Source organism: Myxocyprinus asiaticus, chromosome 36, assembly GCF_019703515.2.
Source record: "Myxocyprinus asiaticus isolate MX2 ecotype Aquarium Trade chromosome 36, UBuf_Myxa_2, whole genome shotgun sequence".
Taxonomy (NCBI): domain Eukaryota; kingdom Metazoa; phylum Chordata; class Actinopteri; order Cypriniformes; family Catostomidae; genus Myxocyprinus; species Myxocyprinus asiaticus.
In genome coordinates this window covers 32,180,182-32,207,635 of record NC_059379.1, presented here as the reverse complement: position 1 = coordinate 32,207,635, position 27,454 = coordinate 32,180,182, and the positions used below count along the sequence as shown (strand labels likewise).

The window sequence follows — 27,454 nt, the reverse complement described above, 5'->3', positions numbered from 1 at the left end:
TGGTGCCATTGAGAGCTAACTAAAACAAATCCATGATTGGGATCTAAACTGACTTGCTTCTGTTGATAGACCATCCAGTTCTTTAGATTGTTACCATAGTGCAGATACTGGTTTTTTAAAATATTATTGTCTGCTGTCTGTGTAACCCACCCCATTTTTCACATCACTGGCCTGGTTAAGACATCCACACATTAAGGATCGAAACATGCTCTATGCTAGAAGGTAAACGCAAACGCTCCTAGGTATGCAAGCTTAATTTCACACAAGATCGTAACAGCACAAATATGCTGCAAGAGACAGTACAGCGCATTCACGTAAATTATCTTCTTCTACAGTCAGTTTTATCTTTCAGACAAACTACTGTTGATGCAGAGCAACAGTTTATTCATGTTTATAGCTAGCTACCTGAATAAACTGAGGTTTGATACCGCCACAGTCACGCAAGAATGAGATTTAGTGTGTAAAATTGGACAACACACTTGCAATTCACATCCCCGCGGTTACACCCTTAATATGGTGCATTGCTTCCACGATGATCAATGAGCACATTTACATGCACACCAATATGCTGATTACTCTCTAAAATCAGCTTATTTAAAAAACCTACAAGGCAAGAAATCCGGGTTTACATGACATTTGAAATAATCACGTTATTCTTTGCTTTTGATGTCAAACCGTAAAGAGGCATGCGCTCAACACGTGCGCACATTGGATCAGCCAGTTAAGAATGGCAGTTACAGGTGCTTACAAGCCATGCAAAATCAGCGTAATGGGTAAAAATCTACCAGTGTCGATCGGTTTATTCTTACGCAGTCTATATCCTTACACGCACTGTTTATTGCGTTTACATGAACACATGCGTTGTCGGCTTATTTTTATTTATTTTTTATTATGTTTTTTTTGGGATCCTCGTGGCCGCGTAGTGATTCGCCTCAGTCCGGAGGACGGATCCCAGTTGCCTCTGCGTCTGAGACCGTCAACCCACGCATCTTATCACGGAGACATAGCGTGTGTGGAGGCTTCACGCCACGCTCAACTCACCACGTGCCCAACTGAGAACGAACCACATTATAGCAACCACGAGGAGGTTACCCCATGTGACTCTACCCTCCCTTGCAACCGGGCCAATTTGGTTGCTTAGGAGACCTGGCTGGAGTCACTCAGCACGCCCTGGGATTCGAACTAGCGAGCTACCGAACTCCAGGGGTGATAGCCAGCGTATTTTACCACTGAGCTACCCAGGCCCCCTGCGTTGTCGGCTTATTAAGCATAATCGGTGTAAGAACGTGCATGTAAACATTCTCACTGACTGTTTGTGTCTATTGTGATAGTTGTGCATGAGTCCCTGCTTTGTCCTGAACAGTGAAGTTGCCTGCTGTTGCACGTTCATCTTCTCCACATTTGAGTTCTTTCCATGGTTCCCAACAGTGGCTATATGATACTGACATCCAGATTTTGCCACTTGACAAGTGAGGGACCCATACACAACTATTACAAAAGGTGCAAACATTACCTTAAAACATTAAGGCAACACACTAAATTAACCAAAGGGATGTAAACTTTTGAACAGCATGATTTGGGTAAATTTATATTATTTTCTCTTGTGGGATATATGTGAATATCTGTTACGTAGCTTCTGAAGAGCAGTGCTAAAATAAGGATACATATATGTGACTCTTACAGTAATAGTGTAGAGTGTGGGGCTCATGTTGTCCAGGTCTCTGTCCAGAGGGTAGAACTGCTGATAGAGCGGGCAACTGCGCTCCCACAGAACCGGAGGCTTCAGCACATAACCACAGTGTCCATTAGCTTCAAAAAGAGCTGTGTTCAACTGCATGGGCAGGTCTAGGAGGAAAATTAAACACATGCACAATAAGTTTCTACAAATACTGAGGTCCATTTAAATGAGGTAAATGTCTTGTTAGAATAATGTTCACCATCACAGCTTTAATAACTGCTGGTCAACCGAAATGTTTTTTTTTTTCCATGGACTTTGCTGTAATATCTAGAGAGCAGGCTGACTGATGACTGATGCCCGACATAATGACAATTATATCTTTAATTTATTTACAGCAAATAAGACACACACAAAATTGCTACAATTAAATGAACACCTTTTTAAAACAATATTTAGTCAAAATTCATTAAAATATTTGCAAATAAAATGTGCATTATCTAGTTTTTTTTAAAGTGAATAAGAAATGTTCAAAACAACGGTTGCCATTTTCCTGGAATATTACAAAATAAATAGGAACAGTTAATCATTCATTTATTACATTTTTTTAAATTAAATTATTTCAAAATAAATAGGCACATTTAAAGTCGCACTATTTTTTCCCTCATAAAAAAAAAAAAAAAAAAAAACTAAAAAAAAACAAACTTTTGCATTAAGAAAAATACTAGGACTTTTAAAAAATATGTTTTTGATGATGAACACTCACAGATGAAGAATTCGGCCATATCAGTGACCTACAAAAAAAGTTTTATTTTACATGGAGTGGGTCGCCTCACAGGGCCGCTGTGTTGAGATCACATTACCAGTCGAATACTATTTGTTTCTTGGACTGTTGTTTTTGTATGATACTGCATATATGCCACAGTACAAGTCCAAGGTGACTTGGACTTATACTGCCATATCAGCCAGCACATTATAAACAAAAAAATACTGAGTAGACCTTTCATTTTGTATTTAATGATTTAATTATTTCTTTTTGAGGAATCTGGGTCTTTATATTGACTATGCTGTCAGCAGATTATGGTACCGACTTCTGTTAATGGGCCAAATAATTACTAGCTATACAAATGGCTAAATAATACCCGATTAATCAGTTTTTCACTACTATTTACACTGATTGCACTCCGTTCTAGTTTAATTGTAGGATGTTGCAGTTGAGCAAGAGGTCAAACTCTTTACCGTCAGTCTGATAGTTGAGGGCGACCAGCTGAATGCCATGCAGCCAGAAGATGAGAGGGTTGGGGTTAGCGGAGTCGATTCGTGTGGCGGCCGGGTACGTCCGGAGCAGCTGACAGCTAGTGTGCTGGATGAGTTTTTGGGAGTAGCGGCGACACAGACGCTTTGCTGCATTCTCGTTGACGGAGGAGATGTGGTAGCATTTGGGCGTCCGGATGATGGCGCTCAGAGAGGTACTCGAGCTCAGCACCGGAGACGTTTGGTCCTCCCAGCTCGTACGAACACCGTCCACACTGGCTGCAGAGAAACCAAGAACATTCCACATCAGGGTTCTTCATTTAAAAAATGTATGTCTCTTAGAGACACAACTCTTATTGTGTAATGATATTATAATGGCAACAATAAACATTTTAGTTACATTTTTCACATTTATTTTTAAGAAATAAGAACTTGACGACCACTCAGAGAAAGCGTGTGAACAATACGTTCTGCTTTATTAAAGCTGAAGTATGTAATTCCTGCGACACTCGCGCCTCCAAACGGAATTGCAAATATAAACTTTGTTTTAAAAACAGCTTTCTCAATATGCTCCTTGGCAGCCATTTTAGAATCACATGACCAGCTGAATACTACTCGCTTAATCTCAGTAACCATCTTGTTACTGGACACTTTCACTCTTGGATTAAATTAATCATGGCTGATTGTGAATAGTGAATTTCTACAATGGCATCTGTAACTGGAAACTATTGATTTTGAATGATGCTGCATCCACACCAATAGGTGTCACTGTGAGTCCAAGATGACACAAACAAAAAGTTACTGAGTGCACCTTTAAAGATGAATATGTTTAATATGTAACATTAAACAACATGAGAAAACTGTCCTAAAAACCGGAGCTTCTGAAATAATAGCATATAATATATTAAAATATTAGTATATAGATTATACTGAAGTATTGGCTACTTTTTAGAAGTTACTCTGTTGTAAATCGCTCACTTTTAGATGAAGCGTTAAGTGAAGCACTCTATTAAGGAAACTGTTCATTTGCTTCATGTCTGTACAGATGTAAATTGTAAAATGTTTATGTTGTGGATATAGTGATTTCTCTCACATTTACAGTATAGGATGTGTTTGAGTGAGCTAATGAACCCTTTAGTAAAGTTCATTGTACAGCTGTTCAACTCTTGCAGCTCACGCAGGGAAATCTCCAACATATTATGGATTATTTGAATAAATTCTTTCTAGATTTTTCTTTCTTAAAAAAATACACCAATATATAAAACAGTTAGTCCATTGTAAATATCATGAGGTATTTGTTATGGTCATTTTCATTAACAGTACGTTTTTATCAAAACTGTGAGATTATCTCCATAATGTGTCTTTTTCGTCTTGTCTTCATTACCCTTCGTCAATGAACATTTTCATTATAAATTTAGTTGATGAGATTACCTAAACTCTATACTACTTAAATGGCCTAACGATGAAATAAAGCAGGAAGTTCAGCACTTATTGTGCAAAGCATCAAAGTCCACTAAAGATGAAGATCACAATATCACAGTTTTGAATCTTTATAATATTATGTATCACCAAGCCCTTGCTGATTCCTGCCCCTACTATCTCAAAAACTGGTGAGGACTTCAAAACGTCTTTGATGGAAACAGTTTAAAAGTGAAATTAAGCACTTTGAGACAGTTTAATAAATATCTTATGCGAGGCTGAGTCACATCTGCAATTTGGCAAAGAGACAAAAGCATCATCAGAGTATGTTTCGAGATGGGGAAACTTTACAAGCCCGCAACTAACAAAGTGTTCTCATCATCACTAACACCGGGTTCAGACATCCTCCGTGAGCGGGGCGTGAGCAGCACGGTCAGGTTGGGCTTTCACATTGGCCGCGTCCCTTCTGCGAGACGCAGCTGCGACTTTGCGCAGAAAATAAAGTTATCTCTGGGTTCCTACACCAAATATTTTCTTTAATAAGGCCATAACGTAATTTTTTGAGAGGGGGTAATTGATTACTATAACAAATTTGGTCTTCATTAAATCATTTGTACATGAGTATGAGGACAACATTTACAACACAATGATAAATAAATTACAGATAGACCCCAGCTCACACAGTATTGGGTCCTTAACCATCTGCATTTAGTCAGAGAAAAAAAACTGTGTTCCTGCGTCGAGAGTTTGCATCCAGACCGACAGCCCATAAATTGTTAAATAAGTAATAACATTCAAGTTACGGCATTTTTTTTTAAACACCTGAAAAAAAAAAAAAAAAACTTATGTAGACTATATGACATGAAGGCATACTGTAAACTAAAACATTAACTTACCATCTGCACAAATCTGCTGAAGCTACTGTATCCCACACCTCTTCCTTTGCCAAAAAATTCTTCTATAATAAATGCTGAGGGTTGTACAGCACTTTGTAATTCTCAGCCTCCACAATCAGTCGGGTCTCGTCCATTATGTGGCCATGCAAATCCGAATGAGTTAAATTGTTGCTTCAACGAAAACGGCAGTCATGTCATGTGCATTTGTTTATGTTTATCAGCGAACTTGGTCGTGATCGGTTAATGTAGTAAAGCCCATACATTCCTATAGCCTACATAAACAGGCAAAAGTAATGCAGTTTATTTATTCATTCTTTTTAGTTAATTTGTGTTTGTCTGTATGCAGATTGTAGTGCATTGTAGGTTCGGCTTAAATAATTTTAATTTGCTTTTGGTTATTTTCTATAATCTCCCGATTATGAGTCCAGCGTGAGCCACGCGGAGAAAATAGGCTCGATGTCGAAACTATCTGCTCACTGCCGCGTCTGGGACACGCCACCACGCGACTCACACTTGCAGTGTAAACAGTGTCATCTGTTAATATGGGCGCCAAAACGAAAACGCACCGCTCACAGAGGACGTGTGAACCCAGCGTAAGAGGTCATTCCAGCAATGTTGTTAATAATAAATCAGACTGATAACGGGAGAGATGCACTTCTCCTGGGAGAGTTGGAAGTTCACATCCATTTAGGCTTTTAGTTCATGGAGATGAGCACACACTACAAGGCTGAAGCTAGGCACTCTTTCATCTTTTAAGTCTGTGACTCGTCTGCGACAAAAAGCCCCAGATTGTTGCCGACGCAGTTCGAAGAGCTTCAGTCTTGTAGTGTTCGCTTGGCTTTAGGCGGAGACACTTGCCCTTGCCCAAAGTGCTTCTGCTCAAAATGTATTTACTTCTTTTCTCAGACAGTCAGTCAGTGGAAATATTCTGTAGAAAAGCACTTTAGTGTGCTTTTGAGTAAATAACGGAAAATTTAAGAGCTCTTTTCCCATGGGTCCTCTATGTGGGTGTTCTAATTCCTGCGTGCCCTGCGTACAGTTCCGTGCAAAGCCGAGGCAGCCGTACCTTTCCCTGGAGCTCGGACCAATGTCACAGGCTCTCCGGGACTTCCGCGAGCAGGAGCGCTGCCAAAGATGGATTTCCGGCTTTTTCTGTCCTTTCCCCGTCCAGAGTCTGATGGGGAGAGGGTAGAGAGGCCTAGTTCCCACGCACACAAACACAAACAAACACATATGTAAGGTCACTGCTGCAGGGTATACGCTTCTCCAGCACTCACTAACTTTTGTTTGTTTTTACAAGCCTCGCCTCTGGGACTATTACAGTTTCCAAAAGAGCCAAAGCACCTGATTCTACTTTACAAGTCGTTTTTCACCAATATAACAAATTGTATATGTGCCCCTGAGCACTAATATACAAGAGATGGACTGTTACTTATTATTAATGGTTGACTGATATGGATATTTCAATTCCCAATGCTGACAATAACGATAGCTATGGCAGTGTTGCCCAACCCTGCTCCTGGAGGTACACCAACAGTACACAGTTAAGAAATTCTGCTAAAAAATTGATAATTTTTCATTTCAACTATTCACTAAGATAGAAAAAAAACAACAACAACAAAAAAAAAACATTAAATTAAAGCATTTTCACTATTGGTCTCAATAAAAATAAATAAATAAATAAATAAATAATTCTTACAGAAGTTTATTACAGAATTAGGGCTTTTTTATTAAAAAAATAAATAACATTTTTAATAATTTACATGGTGCAGATTAATCAAATTACAGGGTTCCCACATGTCCTGGAAATCCTGGAAAACCTGGAATTTAGCAGTTTTCCAGTAATGGAAAAAGTGAAAAATACCTTAATGTCCTGGAAAATAATTATTTGTCCTGGAAAATTTTTTAGTATAATAAAACTGTTTAAATGTGTCGCTGGCAAGGTTTTTGTTACATGTACAATTATTGATATAGTTAAAAAAAAAATTCCCTTCCAACACTGCATCAGTGTTAACTACAAAACCATTTGAGTTGTAAACTTTTGGCAATGATGACGGTCAGACAGCAGATTTGTTTTAGAGGTGTTGGCGTGATGATGTGGCCTTTACACCTCGGTATGTAAATTAATTTTCAATAATTTAACGATTGGAGTCTGCTTATACCGCCGTTACCACATGTAGGGCCCTATGATTTCTGTGATGTGGAAAAAACAGATGGAATCACTGAATCAAGTCATAAAAATTGCATTAGCTATAAAAAAACAGAATTTGACATGTTTGGGATGAAAATTAATGTTTGAATGCATAATTAATCTAATTAAAATCTCGATATGTCCAAGTGTGATTATTAAGCCAAAAAAGTCTGCAATTTAATTAAATAAATATATAATCTGCATGTGCTGCGTGCTTCAAAATGAATGTGCGAAGTCTGCCAGTCATATGCTGAAAACACATTATAATGAGTATCATGCACGCTCTATGTGTGTAGTAGATGACAACTAGAATGAAATCATAGCTTTTTGGGGTTTAATAATCACACTGGGCCATGTAGCGAACTGCTTATCCGGAGGTGAGAAACTACCATCAAAAACACAGAAACTGCAAAATAAAAGCTTGATTTAAATGGATGCGTGAAATGGGAAAAAAGATCATGTTTAATGTAATTAAATAATAATAAATCATGTATTAAATCAATCTCACATCTGTGATGTTCTGTTGTGCAGCACTTCATTTGACAATTATGTAGACAAGCAAAAACTTCATTTGATAAAAATAATGCAATGTTATGTTGAAAAATCTTATTAATTAAAATTATAATATATTAATTTGATTAAAGTTTTAACAGATTAATTTGGTTAGACACCATTTTGATGATGACATTTAATTAAACTGTCTAATAGTGTATTTTGAAAAAAGAAACCTCCAAAAACCAAAATTTGAATGGCTTGTCGTGTGTTTTTGCTTAAATATTACAACTGTGTGGCACATAAAATGTGCTGGAAATGTCTTGGAAAACTATGCCTTGACAAGACTGGGAACCCTGAAATTAATCGCAATTATCGCATTTATCAATATTTATTGAGAAAGGCCCCCAATTAAATAATTTAGTATATGAAAATGTAAATAATTATAATTAAAATAATTCAGATACATTACATCTTATACATAAATTGTGGCAGCAGACAAATTAAGCATTTCTTTAATACAAAAAGTGGTTTCAAAGTCAAAATATTGTTGTTTTTTTATCATTGAACATAACCCTATTATTGGCCTAATTCCATCAGAACTATCTTTAATTACTGATCTATGAACAGTAATTATTCGTCAGACACACTTTGGTTGCATCGTGTCTCATTAGTTTTCAGTGTCTCAAGTCATAAGCGCTGTGTTTTTAGGATGCTGTGTCAAGTTAAACAGTTAAAAACTTTGAAAAACACATCTCGAGATCCCTGCATTCTGTTGTACTCGGTCCCACAGTCTTCGGTTGCAAGTGCGCATCATTGGTGGAGGGGTGTACTGCCTGCTCTCGTCGGTTTGACGATGCATGTTGTCTGAACTAGAGTTGCGCTGACTGCCCCCTGCTGCCACAGATTGCAATCAAGGTAGTATATCAAACATGAATTGCTCCGATGGTAGGAATATTCCTTATTACTTATGGGAAATTATGTATGGATTGGGGAAATTATTAATTACATTATTTTTTCACACATACAATTAATTGCACTAAATTAAGGTGTTAAATCAACAGCTCTATACAGAATATTTACTCAGTTCACTAAAGATATAAAACTTTTTTTTATATTTTGCTATTGTTTGATCCATTGACAAGGCTGTTGGTAATCTTTAGAACAGACACAAGCGATGCTTCTAGTAACAGGCCAGGTGGGCCTTGCTGATATATCGGTCCATCACTTCTTATTACATAGATAAATGTCTTTAGTCGTCAATAGTCTTGGGAAGTGATTGTGGTCAGATGGTGTTAGAATGAGATAATGACATGACACTAACCTGGGAATTTGACAGCCTGACAGTAGATGACCAGGTCAGAAAGCTCTTGAGCGATCTGTCTGCTCTCCTTCTCATTTTGGGGCAGATAAAACTCCTCCCCTAATTCCATATCAAACATCTGCAAGGGAATATGAACAAAAACATCACATATTATCAAGTCTGTATTCAAGATACATAGGAGCTTAAAGTTCAACCTCTCCTAGTCTCAACCGACCTTTCCTTTGCTTCCTGCTTTCTTAAACCGTTTCGGCATCTCATCGTTGGATTCATACTGAAGTTTCTCTGTGGATGACTTGCTCTCTGGTTTTTCGTCCAGAATATTGTCTGCAGATAAGACAAAAGATCAATAAACATCTCTAGATAAACTCAAAAGGAATACTTTATGGTTCCGGCCATAGCAAACAAGCATTAACATATCAACATAACATTACAAATATATTAACATATTTAACAAAGGCCACATTTACACTGTCAACCAATTCACATTTTCATCTTATTCCATGAAAGTGTGTAAAAAGTAAAACTACTTATGAGATCAATTTTAATTGACATCTGAGCCAAATGTAAAGGGATAGTTCACCCAAAAATGAAAATTCTCTCATCATTGTCATCCCATCTCACCCTAATGCCATCCCAGATGAGTATGACTCTCTTTCTTCTGCTGAACACAAATAAAGATTTTTAGAAGAATATCTCAGCTCCTTTGGTCCTTACAATGCAAGTGAATTGTGATCAGACCTTTGTAGCTCCAAAAAGCACATAAAGGAAACATAAATGTAATTCATTTGACTCCAGTGGATAAATCCATACCTTCAGAAGTGATAAAATAGTTGTGGGTGAGAAACAGATCAAAATGTAAGTCCTTTTTTACTCTAAATCTCCACTTTCACTTTACATCTAAATGTCACATGTGGTGCCTGTTTAGTTTCACTTTCACATCTCAAAGTGAAAGTCAAAGTGGAGATTTAGACTAAAAAAGACTTAAGTTTTGATCTGTTTCTCACCCACACCTATCATATCACTTCTGAAGATATGGATTTAAACACTGGAGTCATATGGATTACTTTTATGTTTCCTTAATGTTATTTTAGAGATACAAAGGTCTGATCACCATTCACTTGCATTGTAAGGACCAAAAGAGCTGAGATATTCTTCTAAATATCTTAATTTGTGTTCTGCTGAAGAAAATCATACACATCTGGGATTGCATGAGTGTGATTAATCACTTTATGGTGAACTATCACTTTAAGACACTTTCATGGGGTTCTAAATCCATTACATATCTGATATCTGGTCATCTGATCTACACCTAAACATCCGTATCGGATTTTCTTCTTGATTTGGGATTTTTGTCATTATTACATGTTACTCCACTAAAAGCAACACACTTCCAATTTTAACTTCATGAGGTCTTTAAAAGTAAATAAAGCGATTTGTCTTAAAAAAATGGGACCATAAAACATATATGTGCATCAACCCTTGCAGTGTAAATGCATCCTAAGAGAGCAATTCAGTTCATCCTAAATTTAAAAAAGCATTTCTGCAAGCACATTTAAAGCAGTCATGTTTGAGTTGATTTTACCGCCTTTGTGGATAACTGTCTAAGTAAGAAAGCAGGTTGAGCGAATGCCTTGCATTCCCCTTGCTGGTCAACTCATAGTTGAATCTCTGGGGAAGACCGAATGGGAAAGAACAAAGTCTCTTTGAACAGAGAGCAGCGCAGGGCCTGAGAAACCAGATGGCTTTGTTTTTTCCCCCCACCGATGAGCCAGTGCCGCGAGAAAGGTCAAGGCATTTTTAAAACACCAAGAACGTGGAAGCAAAAAGGCACAGTTGGGCAAGATTGGATTGTTTTGCCATATACAATATCACTCATCTGCATACTCAAAATGTTTATTTATTCATTACAGAGCAGACGGCACACACCTTATGGGTTGAAACATCCACTGGCATCCACATAAGCACCATTATTACGGCTTTGATTTCCTCCAAGCGCAAGCAAAAAAAAAAAAAAACAATCCACACTGGTAGCGCAACGGCGCCAGAGCAATGATGCAAGATCACACACACACATACACACACATTGTGAGTTTACCTTCCTGGCCATAAGAGGCTATGGAAGCATTGAGGACATCGGCTAAAAAAAAAAGGGAAGGGAAGAAAAATAAAGAGAGCGGGGTGGGGTAGAGAAGGGTCAGCTTTCTACAGAGTGAAGGTGCCATTGTGAGAGGCTTCGTATGATGCGAAAAGTAAAAGATATTGAGAGGGTTAGTGAACAGAACAGAAAACTCCATTAAATGTTCTATTGAATACTGTTAGAGACTTAAAGTACATTTTCATTTCAGTGACATCAAGTATGCTTACCATCAGACAGTGACTCGTAATCATAGTCGTACTCGTCTTCCTCCTCTTCTTCATCATCATTGTTTCCAAGTGAAGCACCACTGACTGAACCATTGTGGGCCTGGGCATGCATGTGTGCCAGCTGATGTGCCTGGAAGAATATAGAAATGTGTTTACTCACGAATCACAATCAAGGGATGCAAAGCATCACTGACCATAAGTCGCTCTGGTACAATATTTCATTTACTGCCTCTGATACTAGTTTATTACACCCCTTTTATCTATTTCTATTCAGATATTTATAACAAAAAAACAAAACAAAAAAAGCCACCTTACGTTAAAGCGCTGCAGTCACAACTTGTTTGTTTACAAGTTTCAACAACTGCTAGAATGAGCACTTTGGTGGAAAATAATGTGTTACCACAGTACAACCTCTAGCAAGACTGCTGTGCTATTATTTGAATTAGCTACTACTTTGGCATGCTGCTATATTATTGTGGTATCATTGATTTCTGATTTCCCTGCAGTAAATATAACAAACTAAACTGTGGTTGATCACTTTGTACAGAACCTTCCTGTGTCAGCGGACAGTTGTTTGCCAGAATAAGCCATGTGGACTGATTTTATCGTGATAGTAAGAAAGACTAATCCAATGCCAATTCTACCTGCTTTGATTTGTTTAGGTGAAATTTTGTAGAAGGATAATAGTCAAACATTGTCTTGAGATCAGATGGCATATTCCACAAATACAGTATACAGTACAAATTTTAGGGCTGTGAACATTAATGTAAACATTAATCTAGATTTATTATTTGAAATGTAACACATTTAAAAAAATGTACGCAATTAATTATGCCCCCGACCCGTACGTAAACTCCTTAATAAGGAATGTTCCTACCATCTGAGCAATTCAAGCTTGATGTACCACCTTGATGTTTTTACAAATCTATGGCAGTAGAGGGAAGTCTGCGCAACTCCAGCTGTACAGGCAACACGCTTCAAACCAACAAGAGCAGGCAGCACAGCATTTCACAGATTACATGTTTTTCAAAGTTTCAAACTATGTTAAACTTTACACAATGTGCTAAAAACACAGCGCTAATGACTAGAGATACTGTTAACTAGTAAAATGCGATGCAACCAAAGAGAGACGATCCAAAAGCATCCGTCTGCCACATGAGTACTTAGGCAAAAAATTCAAAAAAGCTCAGATGGAAATAGGCCAATAATAGGGTTATGTTCAATGATATGGATATATATATATACACACACACACACACACACACACACACTACCGGTCAAAAGTTTTGAAACACTTGACTGAAATGTTACTCATGATCTTAAAAATCTTTTGATCTGAAGGCGTATGCTTAAATGTTTGAAATTAGTTTTGTAGACAAAAATATAATTGTGCCAACATATTAATTTATTTCATTATAAAACTAAAATTTAATAAAAAAAAAAAATTGATGACTTGGACCAAATAATAAAGAAAAGCAGCCAATAAGTGCCCAACATAGATGGGAACTCCTTCAATACTGTTTAAAAAGCATCCCAGGGTGATATCTCAAGAAGTTGGTTGAGAAAATGTCAAGAGTACATGTCTGCAAATTCTAGGCAAAGGGTGACTACTTTGAAGATGCTAAAATATAACACAGTTTTGATTTATTTTGGATTTTGTTTAGTCATAACATAATTCCCATAGTTCCATTTATGTTATTCCATAGTTTTGATGACTTTACTATTATTCTAAAATGTGAAGAAGAAAAATTATAGTAAAGAATGAGTAAGTGTTTCAAAATTTTTGACTGGTAGTGTATATATAATATATCTATATTCTTTTGATATATGTAGACCTATATACTGTAATGTATTTGAATTATCAAATTTTATTACTTATTAAATACTTAAATCGATTAATTACTCGGCACATGATGTAATTAGTTCGATAAAAAATTGTAATCGATTGACAGCCCTACTTTTTCATATCTTTGTGTCCCATGACTTTAAGCATTAGAGCCACAACCCTAACCCTAACATTTGTTCTAGAAATATTATTTTTTTGAGAACTATTATGTTACATAAACTAATATCTAACAATTAACCTAGCATGTAAACTAGCTAGTTTTAAACACATCAAAAGTCTACAGTATATTACCCCCTTAAAAGTGTTATTTTTAGCCTGTAGCAACTCGGAAGTCTTCACCGTTGACAGTTTCCAACAAATAAAATCATACAACAGGTTCCATAATTTTGACTTTATATATTATTTAATTTATTGTATTAAAAAAAAAAAAAATACTACCTAATTTAAATGACCAAAACATTAAACCTCCCACATTTTCCATTCAACCCTGCTGCTGCATAATTTTCCAACAGTTACAAAAAACTTAACATTCCTCAAAATTCTGACACCCAAGTAACATCATTTTGACCCTTTTTACAGCATGGTGGAAAACAGATAAATAATCTCACATTATTTTCTCAATTTTTACAACTTTGAGAGCATGAGCATTCCACCTTTTTAAACAAATTTACTGTAAAAAAAAATAATAATTAAATACAATTTGTTAAATCTTTTTAAAAATTAAATCTTTTAAAATATTTAATCTTTAATATCTGAGAAATATAAGTTTAACAATAACTATAAACCAATATTTGGTATTATAATTAATATTATTTACATTAAAAAAAAATATTTTTTTTATTTAATCTTTATTGTTAAATTTCTTTTTTGAAAACGGTTGCACGAATTACAAAGCTCAGAAAAAAAAAAATAATAATAATAAATAAAATAAATAAATAAATAAATAAATATTTAGTATGACCTCCCAAGCTTGATGATCAACAATATTTTCTGAAGGTTAAGCAACATCACAGAACTTTTGATGAAAAAGGTTTTACCGATTTTTTTCAATTTCCACTATTTTGTGCTCTATTCATGGAAATAACCGTTCTATTTTGCTAAAGTTTTTCCCCCCTCATGTACCTTTTGTTTGAGTATGTCCACTGGAGCCTGGTGAGCTTTCAGCTTCTTATTTTTAAGGAGGATCTTCCTTCTGAGCTGCAGGGGAGACGGGAGAAGAGGCTCATCCGCAAAATCACTCTCAAACAGGAACTTGGTCACCAGCTTCTCTCCAAACACCGTCTGACGAGCAAAATGAACAAGGTTTACTTTCCACAGGGAATGGACTCGTCATCCGAGCAGGTTGAGAACATTAAATGGAATAATGAGTTATAAAACACTGTCTCCAGAGTGATACAGAGCTGTGGTGCCCAACTGGTTTTTGCTTCAGGTCCCAAATTTTACAATGGACATCAAGTTGAGACCCTACACCAAGGGTACTCAATAGGTGGACTCCGGTCTGGATCCGGACCGAAGGACAATTCAATCCGGACCGAGCTCTAAATCTTTGTGCTAGTTATCTGACACCTGGCTAAGTGATTGTGTAAGAATACGTGTATACACACGCGGAGCAAGAATAAAGCGCATTCAGCGCTAGAGAGAAATATTTCTTTCTGGAGTGGGAATAAAGCACGTCCAGCGCTACACGCCTTATTCCTGCTCCGCATGCGTTGCCTCTCTCCCCGCTATAGACATTAGGCGCCACATAAAGCCTAATTTACTGTACGTACGAGTTGCAGGTGTGGTTATTTTAACATAAAAACCGTTAACATCTAAAACATTAATGTGGCGCCTCTATACCGTTTTTTCCCGTCTAAAAGTAGCTTCATTAATCAGCATGTTAGGAGCCTTTCATAATAAACAAACATATTTTTGTTCTAATTTTGTGAAAATTAGATGTCATCATGGATGGCAAGGAAAGCCTATTTATACTTAAGCAAACAGTATTTTAATGTTTCACTGTTATGTAAATTGTTTGTTTGTTGTATATATATATTGTTGTGTATATATATATATATATATATATATATATATATATATATATATATATATATATATATATATATATATAAACACAAAAACTGAACTACTGTCATTCAGCTTCAAAACGGACTGTTGATCTTATCTTTTAATATTTATATCCAAGTGCCCTCGACTAATGAAGTCTTAATGAAATATATATATATATATATATATATGTTTTTACAAAGTATTATTGCTGCCAATGTGGCAAGTTATAAAACTATTAAAAAAAGATACATATTTCCTAGCCATATAACTACTGACACTATGTAAGCTACATATTATTATCATCCGGACCTTTGCTGGGAAGGAAATGTAGAGACTGGACCTCTTGGAACTTTAATTGAGTACCCCTGCCCTACACAGTACCAGAAGTATTTATTGTACAAATGCTTAACCTTTGTCAAAACAAAAATGCATTAATATTACCATCTTTGAGGATGTCATGCAACCTGTCCACGTAAGCCAGCCAAAATATCATAGTGTGTGATTGGATACATGGTTCTGACATCAACAATTCGCTTTGTGAAATGCTCATAGAAATTAATTATTTAAATGGGTCATAATCATACTTTTCCCCCTGTGAGGTCCATTTAGAATGTTATTAAAGTTTGTTTTCGGCACCAAAAAATAGATATTATTTTCCAACATTATTATTCAACATTGTTTTTTGCCTGCTGTTCACCACCCAATCAGAACAGACCTGTGCCACATTTTTGGGTCATAACCCACCAGTTGAGAAGAACTGGTGTAGAGGTAAAAACAGGCAGACATACCTTAAAAATCTCAGCCATTTTGCGCTGCTGTGGTAAAGAGCAGTGGTTTTCAATGGACAGAATCACAGGCATCTCTGAGTTCACAAACGCTGTGCGGTTGATGGCCTCCACAACATCCTACAGGCCAGAAGAGCATTTCAGTTCAAAGAAAACCGATAAAATAAACAAGAAATCCTGCTATTCAAGCTTAAAGAACCAGTTTTCCCAATTTTAATTATTCACCTCAATGTCATTCCAAACCTGTATGCTGTTATGTTTTCTGTGGAATACAAAAGGAGAAATTTTGAATAATTTCTGACTCCCTGTAATCAATACAATTTAGAGTTTGTCAAGCTCCAAAAAAGCTCTCAAATCAAGAATGGCACCTATGTCCAAGGTTTGACATAATGATGCTTGGTCACGAGACACTCGAGAACCAATGATGTTTGATTTTTGAGAGTGAATAATGACTTACATTTCAGTTTGTTCCAAACACAAAGCTAGCGTAAGACTTCAGATGATTTGGAATATAGTTCACGAGAGGTACTGACTAGTTTTATGGTATTTTGTACTTTAAACTGTCATAGTTTGGAAAATGTCTGATCAAATTTTTCTAAATTCTCCTTTAGTGTTCCACAGAGAAATAAAGCCATTCGGGTCTGGAATGTCATGAGATTAAATAATGACAGAATTTTCATTTTTGGGTGAACTATCCCTTTCGATCAATTGTTGATTTCTCAGCACACCTTGAAGGGTATCTTAGTTGTGAGAGTGTGTCCGTGGTAAATAACGGGCATGCCATCGTCTCCGTCCCAGCAGTCCAACTCAACACTTCGACAGCCCTGCAACAAAACCTGTGAGAGAGACCATAAATCAAATCATGAACTTAAGAATCTGTTGATATCATACATGTACCATGCTTTCAGCTAAATTCACATGTACGTGACCTCTACGGTATGGCATGTGAAACAGCGATCATTGAGTATATTTATGAAGTGCATTGTGAGTCGTTTTCCAAAGCCATTTGGGCTTGGATCACATTCAGGATAAACAGAGAAGGCAATTTAAGGATGTACCTGGCTATAGAGCTCCACTGATGACTCTCCCTTCAGCTGATGGCCCGTGAGATATGTGTTATGAGAGGACTCTATGTAATAGTACGACAGCGGATGTTGGAGATCATCCAGGTTCACTTGAGACTCCTCGTTTTTAGAAGCAAAGTTGTCCTTGTCCATTAGAAACCTTTAAGAGACAGAGTTTTCACTTTTTTTGTCATTCAGTTTTTATTTTGTGTTAAAGGGGTTACAATAACAAAGAGAGATGCACAACTCTCCCAATTCCAAAACAAAAGCAGAAAGCATACAGTGACTCCAAAAAGTATTTGGACACTTAAGTGGCACTTGAAAACGTCAATGTCTTTTAATTGTATAGTAAAAATATCAACGCAAACACAAGAAAGTATACAGGTATGGATACATTCTGGTTGTCAAATGTTAGTGGAACATGTTTGTAGTTATGAACTACACCTATGGTTACTCTGCAGGGACACCTGTGTGAACTTGAGGGGCACTGACTTTATACATCCACTAAAAATAGAATCTGTTTGTTAAAAGCCATGCAAAAATGGCTCTAAAAAGTGAAGTTTTGAGAAAAGCTCGAAAAATCATTTGTTAGCAGATCGCTTGGTTTGACATTTTATTTTGTATTTAATGCAATGGAATTAAAACATTTGTAAGTGTGATTTAAGTGTCCAAATGTGTCCAGACTATTTTAGGGGCCACTGTATAACCCCAATCTTTCCATACCCCTGGACCGATCTCAACCCAGCCAACAAGGGACGTTTAAAATAAAACAGTCAGAACAAAACCCATTTACTAATGTCAAATACACAATAATAGAGGTAGTGGAATATAATTAAATTAAAATTCTTAAATTTATTTAAAATAAAAGAAACAAAGATATATATTACCATAAAATGAAAGTACGTTGTTAAAATTATTTTTAACGTTTAAGACATCTTTCATTGGTGATGCAGCAGAGATTAAATCAATACTGCAGATTATCCAAAGTGCTGATAAGCAAACTGTCCAAAGTAGTGATTAAAAAATTGCTGGTCCACATAATTTTTTCCAAGTATGTTTTAATAAAACCATACCTGGCAAACCCTTCAAAGGACATCCAACCCATCTGGCGCATGTTTGAGGAGGGCTCAAATTTCTAAAGAAACAGAAAAGAAATTAAATATTATTATATTGGCATGCATATCATAAGATGTCTCCTAGTGATTAATGAGCTGGTGAGATACTAATATTGAACTGTCAATCAAGAACTCTTATTCATAAAAGAGGGAGAATCAATGGTCTATGTTGCTTATGGTTAATGATGACCCACCACTGAGAACTTTTGTGCCAGACCATTGTCAGCAGCTTGACAGATTAAAGCAATTTTCTTCTGACAAAAATATTTCTTAAAAATAGAGAAGGAAAGTTTGTCAAGACAAACTTTGAATGTTGGCTTGACAACGTTCAATACAGCTTAAAAAGTTAAGTTTAAAGGACAGACAGACAGACTGACAAATGGAAATTCCACTCACCTGTATGATGCTGAGGATCTCATCATAGGTCAGATGTTCTCCTTGACAGTTGACCAGGAAGTCATTGAGCTGGGAGATGGCCAGTCCCAGCACACCCAGTGAAGAGTTCTCCACTCCAGTGCCATTGGTCACGATGCTAGCAGCAGCAATGGCGTCTGAAATCTGCTTCTGGTTGTCAGACATTTGCTGATGCGTGTGGATGAAAAGGCCCAGGTCAGAGCCATTGCGAGTTAGTAGATCTGTGGAGAGATCAGATTCTTGAACTTTTTGCTCCTTATCAATTACACTTAGGGATGTGCGGTATGACCAAAACAACAGACTCAAAATGGAAATTCATTATAAATATGGTTGAATGAACTCGTTGTAAAATAGCTGATATGCGCACATCTGTGACAGAACAGCGGTTGAATTCTATTTATATGCTGCAATATGCGACACTGCCTGGCAACCTACAGTTTACACTGGTCATGAGCAGAGTGTAACAATGCATCAGTGCTATATCACTCTTATTTTATTCAATGAAGCTGACACAGTTTGTAAGTGAGCTTTATTTCAGCTTGGTGCTTTCAGCTCAGATTTTTTTAAATCACTTAAATCGTGGATATACCATGGCATAATCAGTACAGCAGAATCTCTACCGGTTGACACATTTCTACCATCACACTGTACGTCCTGCCATACCTCCAAGCCCTAGGAACAATTGCTTACAATAACAACAAAAATATAAATTTTTTCCCTCTATTTAAAAAAAATGCAAACCTAGATCCGGTTGCAGTGCTGTAAGTTTGTCGTCGATCCTAAGTGTGGTGTACAGAGGGACAGAGTCAGGACCCGAGCGACTGCATGGCACTGCATAGGTGTCAAACAACTCCTTTAGATCCTTTCGACTCCGAATGCTAGATACACAGCAGACAAGTGGGACACTTTCAACAATCATCCAAATTCAAATATCAGATCAAGATGTGAATTTTGTTTGAAGGAGAGGTGTGTTCTACCTAAAAGACTTAAAAAGCTCCACAAATTCGACAAAGCTCATGATGCTGTCAGAGATCATGAGATCTTGGAAGCCCCTGAAGAAGCCTTTCCCCCGACCGTGCCAGCTCCGACTGCTCCAGGCCCTGAGACCACCAAACAGTCAGATACAGAGCAAACACTGCTTTTACCTCTTGATGCATTAACATAGATATATTAAGAGAATATTTTTGTTGAAGTTAAAGCCGAAATGAGTTATTTCTGTGCCACTGGCATTACCAGACAGAACAGCAAAAATAAGAATTGTTTTCCAACAGGTTTCCTGAACACTTCATGTTGACTTCAACCATATTTTTGGTTTATAAACCTCTAACAAACATCTTTAAAAGAATAGGCTCAAAAAATGCTAAATTAATCAAACACATCAAATAGGTTGTGTCTGGAAATGCACAGAACTGTATTTCTTAGGGAGTAGCCTTACCCTGGCTGACTTTTGGCACTGCCAGAGAGAACAGGGGAGGAATGGGGGTGTGTTGGGGTGGAGGTGTTTGTGTTAAAGAAGCCAGAGGAAGATGAGGAGGAGGAAGTGGAGGACAAGAAGGTTCCAGGAGACTGGCTTTTGCTGTTGGATAAGGAAAAAGGTCCAGGAAGGCCAAATGGACTGTAGTCCTCTATAGAAACATTCAAAAATGCCACATAAATGAATGCCACATACATTATACACTGAATGCCTCCATAATCTCTTAAGACATTTGTATCACAAAACCAATTTAACTTGAGTCAAGAGTGGTAGATTACAATATCTTCAGTGTATAGATGAAAAAGTGTTGAACATCCTGAACATACTTCTACTTTAGAGCGCAACAATGGGGTTCCAGAATTAATAAGCCATTCATTTTCTCTATAGCGACATTGATTTTTAGCCATAATGTATAACTCTTTCAACATAGACTTACCAAGAACTTCGAGATTCTTAAGCGATAGTATTCTGTAATAACCACAAGGCAGTGTGATTTCAACTTTATTTAAAAAAAATAAAATAATGTGTTTAATAGCTGAATTCCTGGTAAAGAACTACACTACCCCTAATCCTTAATATAGATATTTTGGAAATTAAAATTGTGGTAAAAGAGCTCAGAAGTGACCTCCCACTTCCATGAAGAATTCTGAATGACATAATCGTGGGATTACACAGATATTAGGTACATAGTTTCATCTTTTTTCATGTACATTTTACTACACATCAAGTTTGTAATGTGTTGCAATCTCGTAGCTTGTTGGTTTGGTTCATGGTTAAGAACTCTGTGTTGAAGAACTTGTTTAAATCATTATGGAGACAATTAAGGTGAAAAATACTTGCCGAACCAAGTCAACAACAAAAGTGGGAATCACTGTTGCTCTCGATCAAGTCTAAAATGAAGGGCCAATTATATCTCAATGCAATGTCCAATAATTCTCACCAGCCTCATCGTGCTCAACACTTTCTAATGGATCGGACTCTCTCCTCCCTATAGTCTCCTTACAGCTTCTGGTTTTACGTGAGATCATCTCATCATCGGTTCCTTCTCCACTGTCCCCCTGTGAACAGACAAAAGAGTCAGTGACATAGCCGAACCAGAATGGCTTGAGCTGGCTCATGGTCTTCATCTTCTTACTCTGACTAAGGCTTTCTTCTTTTTTTTGGCATTGGAGTTGATACCCAGCGGGCTGTTTTTCTGGGCTGAGTTCTTCTCTGCGCTCTTGCTGGCAGATCCAGGGCCGCTAGCGCCCATATTCCAGCGTCTCCCGCCAAACAGCTCGATAGCCTGGGCCAGAGTTGGGCCTTCAAATTTAGCGTCCTCCTAGAAAAGGGAGAGTTTTACAGCAATATAAATGAAACGGATAATAAAATTGGACAACAACGAAAACAGAAAAGGAAGCTGCTGCTTAGTTGACCTTTAGTTAGCTGAGTTTATGTTAAAGGGGAAATAGAGTAGTTCAGAGTAATCATAGTCATCATTGGAAAGTGTTTGTTGTTGTGGCAACATCAATACAGGATAAGTCCTCTAATGTGAACTTCTAATATAAACAAATATCACACTGAGGAGAACACAACATGTAACTGAAAAATGCCTAAATCCTCTAAAACTATTAAACAGGACAGCAAGGCCAGCGGAAACCAGCTTGGTGGTTAGCTAAAACCGGCATTTCTACACTTCGGGACCATTCACACCAAACATATTTTTTTGCATCCAGCTGTGCTTTTTCAATTGTTTTTTTATGTAAACATATGCTAGACAGACGTCTTTGACCATTGAGCCATGTATTGCTGTTTTTTTTCAGCTTCTCGCATAGGAGAGCCATGTTTTTTAAGATGCTGTGTCAGGTTAAAAGAACCATGTTAGAAGAAACAAAATTTTAAAATGGGCCACGGGACACCTGCATTCTGATCCATTAATTGCGCTATGACCATTTTATTTTTATGCAAGAACACGTTTGGTCTAATTGACCCCTTATACTTCTGCTCTAGTGACATACTATTCTTGTACTTAATGGAAATTTTGTATGGTAGCGCTAACTGTATTATGTTCTCCCTTGGATTAAAGGCGTCTGATTGTATTATTGTCATTTGTCACTTTGGATTAAAACATCTGCTAAATGAATAAATGTAAAAGTACCTGGTACAGGCTAACATACTGCCTCCGCAGCCACTGCAGCCTCTGGTCAGGAAACTTTCTGATCTTCCTGATAGAGTTGAGCAGCTCCTGGATCCCCTCATGCAGCATACGGGCAGTGTGCTTTGGGGCCACAAAGTGTATCAGTCTATTGTCTGTAGTGTGAAGTCCATAAAGTAGTGTGACACCATTTTCACTAAGGTTCATGTTACACAGTTTGTGCTGTAGACACACATAGTTAATGTCCACTCCAGGGTGACCCATAAATACAGCCTTCACCACATTAAGGTCCAGGAGCCCATCGGATAGTCCACAGTGCACGGGATGGCCCAATGGTAAGTGGTCTGGGGATGGTGGGTGTCCCATGAAGCCCCTAGCTCTTCCGCCCAGGGTGCAGGTGCTATGGGGCTTGGACCAGGAAAGGAAACAGTTGTCCGGTTGTAGTCGGAGGAGGCAGCGGGCGGTGATATGGGTTTCGGGGTCGTAGTGGATTATGGTTGCTCCCTGAAGCAGGAACTGGTGGATATCTGGCTGCAGTGAGAGCACGTACCAGGGGATGAGCTCTGTACCATGACTAAAGGGTCCATGCACCTCTTCTGTGGTCTGGAGGTCAACGTCTTTTGCTAGCTCAAGTGGGTCCCCTTCTGAATCTGAAAGGTCCCCTACTAAAAACCTACAGAAGTGACATGAAACACACAGTGTCAAGAGGTGAAGCATAGATAAAAGAATGAGTGATTCAACAATAAACAGAATGGTTCAGTGTCTTGGAAGTCACAATACCATATTAGTTTCGCAAAACAGGTTGACAGAATGAACATTATTAAAGTTCAATATCTACTGATACCACTCAAATTTGGTTGCCTTTATGTAATACATTGCAATAATAGGAGTTAAATGGTCTTAAATTTTGCACTGTGGCAGAGTTAGCATCTTTATCTTATGGGTTAGGTCTTGGTCTGGGCCTTGAGGTGTCTAGTCTTGGCATGAGTCTAAGGGGGTCTATTATTTGACTGTCTTGGTCTGGATATGGGCTTCCAGGGATCTAGCCTTGGTCTGGGTATAAGGGGGTCTGTTATTGGTCTGTTTTCTGGGGAAGCTGTTATTTTACTGTGTTCTGGTCTTGATATGGGCCTAAATGAATCTAGTTTTGGTCTGAGTCTTAGGGGGTCTGCTATTTGTCTGGGTCTAGGAATTTGGGGGTCTGTTTGACTGTGTCTTAATCTGGATATGGGATTTGAGGGATCTAGTCTTGGTTTGGGTCTTGAGGGGCATGCTATTGGTCTGGGTCTTTGGGGTCTGCTATTTGACTATATCTTGGTCTGGATATGGGCTTTGAGAGATCTAGTATTAGTCTGGGTTTTAGGGGTCTGCTATTTGTCTAGGTCTGGGAATTTGGGGGTCTGTTTGACTATGTCTTGGTCTTGTATGGCCTTTGAGGGGTCTAGTCTTGGTTAGGGTCATAGGGGCATGCTATTGTTCTGGATCTTTGGGGTCTGTCATTTCACTGTGCCTTGGTCTGGATATGGAAGGGAGAAAGAGATGGCAGTTGTCTGATTTAACATAAGTAATATGATGAGTGAATTTTCATCTTTGCTCATACATAGCATGCTTTGATAAAGAAGAGGTACACACACAAGACAATTTCCAAGAGGCTAGGGAGAAATGTAAAGATAAATACGGTGATATATCATAGCCAGCCTTTTCAAGATGCAGATAGTCTCTCGACAGATTAAAACACTAGGGACAGAGACTAAAACATTGGCAATGATACTCTCCAGAGACCCTTCCTGACACAGTTTTAACAACCAATATGAGCACCTTCTTCCACAGGACAAGTTCAAACAGAGGTAAAAACTCACTGTTTTCTGTCTTCCAAGGAAGCCTAGGAACCATTATACTACTTAACATGCATAAACAATTTCTGAAATGTGTTCCACTGAGAAACATTCCACTTAAAGGTATAGTTCACCTAGAAATTAAAATTATCATAATTTAATCAACCTTGTGTCTTTCAAAACCCATATGAATTTCTTTATGGAGCACAAATGGCGTTAATTGTAGCACACTGTCCAAGCTTATCTTTCCATACAATCAAAGTAAATGGAGAGCAAGCAAGACTTTCAAGGTCATAGTTTCAAAGAATAATGACTTTTAGTTTGTTCTGTAAAGTAAACTATCCCTTTAAATGGCAGGTTTTGCAATCTCCTTATAACTTTTGAGATGTTTGAGGGTTCAGAGGGAACCCTGAGCACTTAGTTCTATCACTTTCTTTTTAAAATATGATCTCAAAGCTGTCACGACAGGAGAGGAGGATAGGTAGTAAACTGTAGACATTAAGTGCTTGTCTACTGAGTTTTTCATGGTTTGGATAGAACTTTCAAGCAAACAAGCCATAACCTTCAAACATAATGGCTTTTAGGAGTGGAAGATAAGAGCTGAGGAGACCCATTCAAGTCCCATATACAGAACAAGGAAAGTATTTTTCTTGAACATTTTTCATTAGATAATCAATGTCAAAAATGTCAGTAACAGTCGAGGGAAAAAGCAAGAGTTCCATAGAGACCTCTGCTTTGGTTTGTAGAACAATTGTACAGGTACAGAATGAGTTTAATTCCAAATAAAATTAAAACACATTAGTGAATCACCTACAGCAATGCACTGTACTCGGTTTCAGACCATTGGGCCAAAAGATTAAAACATTGATAAGCACAGGTAAGGGGTAAAGAACTAACCCAAACCTCTATGCACAGAGCCTTTTAATGGTATGATAACATACTGTAAATGATTCAGCAGATGGGTGTTAGAATAAATATCTTTTTTTTTTTATTTATCCCCTTTTCTCCCAATTTGGAACGCCCAATTCCCACTACTTAGTAGGTCCTCGTGGTGGCGCGGTTACTCACCTCAATCTGGTTGGCAGAGGACAAGTCTCAGTTGCCTCTGCTTCTGAGACCGCCAATCCACGCTTCTTATCACGTGGCTCATTGCGGAGGCTCATGCTACCCTCTGCGATCCACGCACAACTTACCACGTGCCCTACTGAGAATGAGAACCACTAATCGTGACCACAAGGAGGTTACCCCATGTGACTCTACCCTCCCTAGCAACCGGGCCAATTTGGTTGCTTAGGAGACCTGGCTGGAGTCACTCAGCACACCTTGGATTTGAACTCACGACTCCAGGGGTGGTCATAATGCATTATTCCATTCACAAAAACTAAAGTCTGACCCTTGTTTTTTAAACTGTCACTTTTACTTGATGTACACTGGTGGTACATATTTTGCTCTTATGGAAAGAAACTGGTACTTTTATTCACCAAAGTGGCATTCAACTGATCACAATGTATAGTCAGGAAATTAATAATGTGAAAAATTACTATTAAAATGTGAAATAAATGAATAAGTGAACTTAAACTACCTCATCAAAAAAATCCTCTACGTGCAGCAATGACAGCTTTGCAGATCCTTGTATTGTCGGGCACTTCTCACACCTCTTACAGTCTAGCTGATCCCACAAAAGCTCAATGAGGTTAAGATCCATAACACTCTTTTCCAATTATCTGTTGTCCAATGTCTGTGTTTCTTTGCCCACTCTAACCTTTCCTTTTTGTTTTTCTGTTTCAAAAGTGGCTTTTTCTTTGCAATTCTTCCCATAAGGCCTGCACCCCTGAGTCTTCTCTTTGCTGTTGTACATTAAACTGTTGTTGAGCAGGTAGAATTCAATGAAGCTGTCAGCTGAGGACATGTGTCTATTTCTCAAACTAGAGACTTATCCTATTGTTTAGTTGTATCTGGGCCTTCCACATCTCATTCTGTCCTTGTTAGAACCACTTGTCCTTTGTCTTTGAAGACTGTAGTGTACACCTTTGTATGAAATCGTCATTTTTTTTTTTTTTTGGCAATTTCAAGCATTGTATAGCCTTCATTCATAAACATTTTTAAAAAATGATTGACTGACGAGTTTCTAGAGAAAGCTGTTTCTTTTTTGCCATTTTTGACCTAATATTGACCTTAAGACAAGCCAGTCTATTGCATACTGTGGCAACACAAAAACAAACACAAAGACAATGTTAAGCTTCATTTAACGAACCAAATAGCCTTCAACAGTGTTTGATATAATGGCAAGTGATTTTCTAGTACCAAATTAGCAATTTAGCATGATTCCTCAAGGATAAGGTGTTGGAGTGATGGCTGCTGGAAATGGGACCTGTCTAGATTTGATCAAAAATGACTTTTTTCAAATAGTGATGGTGCTGTTTTTTTCCATCAGTAATGTCCTGACTATACTTTGTGATCAGTTGAATGCCATTTTGGTGAATTAAAGTACCAATTTCCTTCTGAAAATGCAAAATTTGTACATTATTCCAAACTTTTGGCCGCCAGTGTACATGACATGAATGATTAAAATCAAAGACATACAAATTCTCTACTGAAGGTGCTCTAAGACAAGATCAGTGACTCATGAGCCACGACTCATGCATTGACATAAGGGGCATTTGCATTGACAGTACTTTAAAGTGACAAAACGATCTTAAGTTATTCATTTTTAATAAGAGTTGCTGATTTCCAGCAACATAAGTGGAATTGATTGTTGGTGATGGGACAAAGTTTATGCAAATGAGCAGAGCCTTTATGCAAATGAGCAGTGACCTGATGCAACGACTATCAACAAGAGTGTAGATATCAGTCTGCCATCTGATATGGTTGGATACATAAGTAGAAGAGATTCAGCGACCTCCTGCTAAGTCATCTCGGTCATCATTTTTCCTTTTGTGTTTCACAGAAGTAACACACTCATAGGCGTTTGGAACAACACAAGGGTAAATGATGACAATGTTTTCATTTCGTGGGGAACTATTTCAGTAAGCCACCAAAACAAGTCTTCATGTTTTTGTGACAGGGTCAGTTTTCACTTTTCGCATGACATGAGCTGTTAACCACAGATATAAAATGGAAAAA

General features: G+C 37.6%; 1 protein-coding gene across 1 annotated transcript in view; it reads right to left on the bottom strand.

Annotated features, from left to right (window-relative positions):
- The window catches only part of LOC127427368 (1-phosphatidylinositol 4,5-bisphosphate phosphodiesterase epsilon-1-like), a 157,713-nt gene that overhangs the window by 13,732 nt on the left and 116,527 nt on the right, over positions 1–27,454 (bottom strand). Inside the window, exons 8-25 of the mRNA XM_051674935.1 lie at positions 22,500–23,169; positions 21,498–21,683; positions 21,303–21,420; positions 20,324–20,513; positions 19,866–19,988; positions 19,630–19,766; positions 18,871–19,109; positions 18,433–18,494; positions 17,354–17,519; positions 17,024–17,131; positions 16,299–16,415; positions 14,584–14,742; positions 11,616–11,745; positions 9,466–9,575; positions 9,252–9,369; positions 6,311–6,442; positions 2,915–3,208; positions 1,682–1,845 (exon numbers count right to left, since the gene is read on the bottom strand). Coding sequence (XP_051530895.1) covers positions 1,682–1,845; positions 2,915–3,208; positions 6,311–6,442; positions 9,252–9,369; positions 9,466–9,575; positions 11,616–11,745; positions 14,584–14,742; positions 16,299–16,415; positions 17,024–17,131; positions 17,354–17,519; positions 18,433–18,494; positions 18,871–19,109; positions 19,630–19,766; positions 19,866–19,988; positions 20,324–20,513; positions 21,303–21,420; positions 21,498–21,683; positions 22,500–23,169 — 3,223 coding nt within the window. The remainder of the gene's footprint in view (positions 1–1,681; positions 1,846–2,914; positions 3,209–6,310; positions 6,443–9,251; positions 9,370–9,465; positions 9,576–11,615; positions 11,746–14,583; positions 14,743–16,298; positions 16,416–17,023; positions 17,132–17,353; positions 17,520–18,432; positions 18,495–18,870; positions 19,110–19,629; positions 19,767–19,865; positions 19,989–20,323; positions 20,514–21,302; positions 21,421–21,497; positions 21,684–22,499; positions 23,170–27,454) is intronic.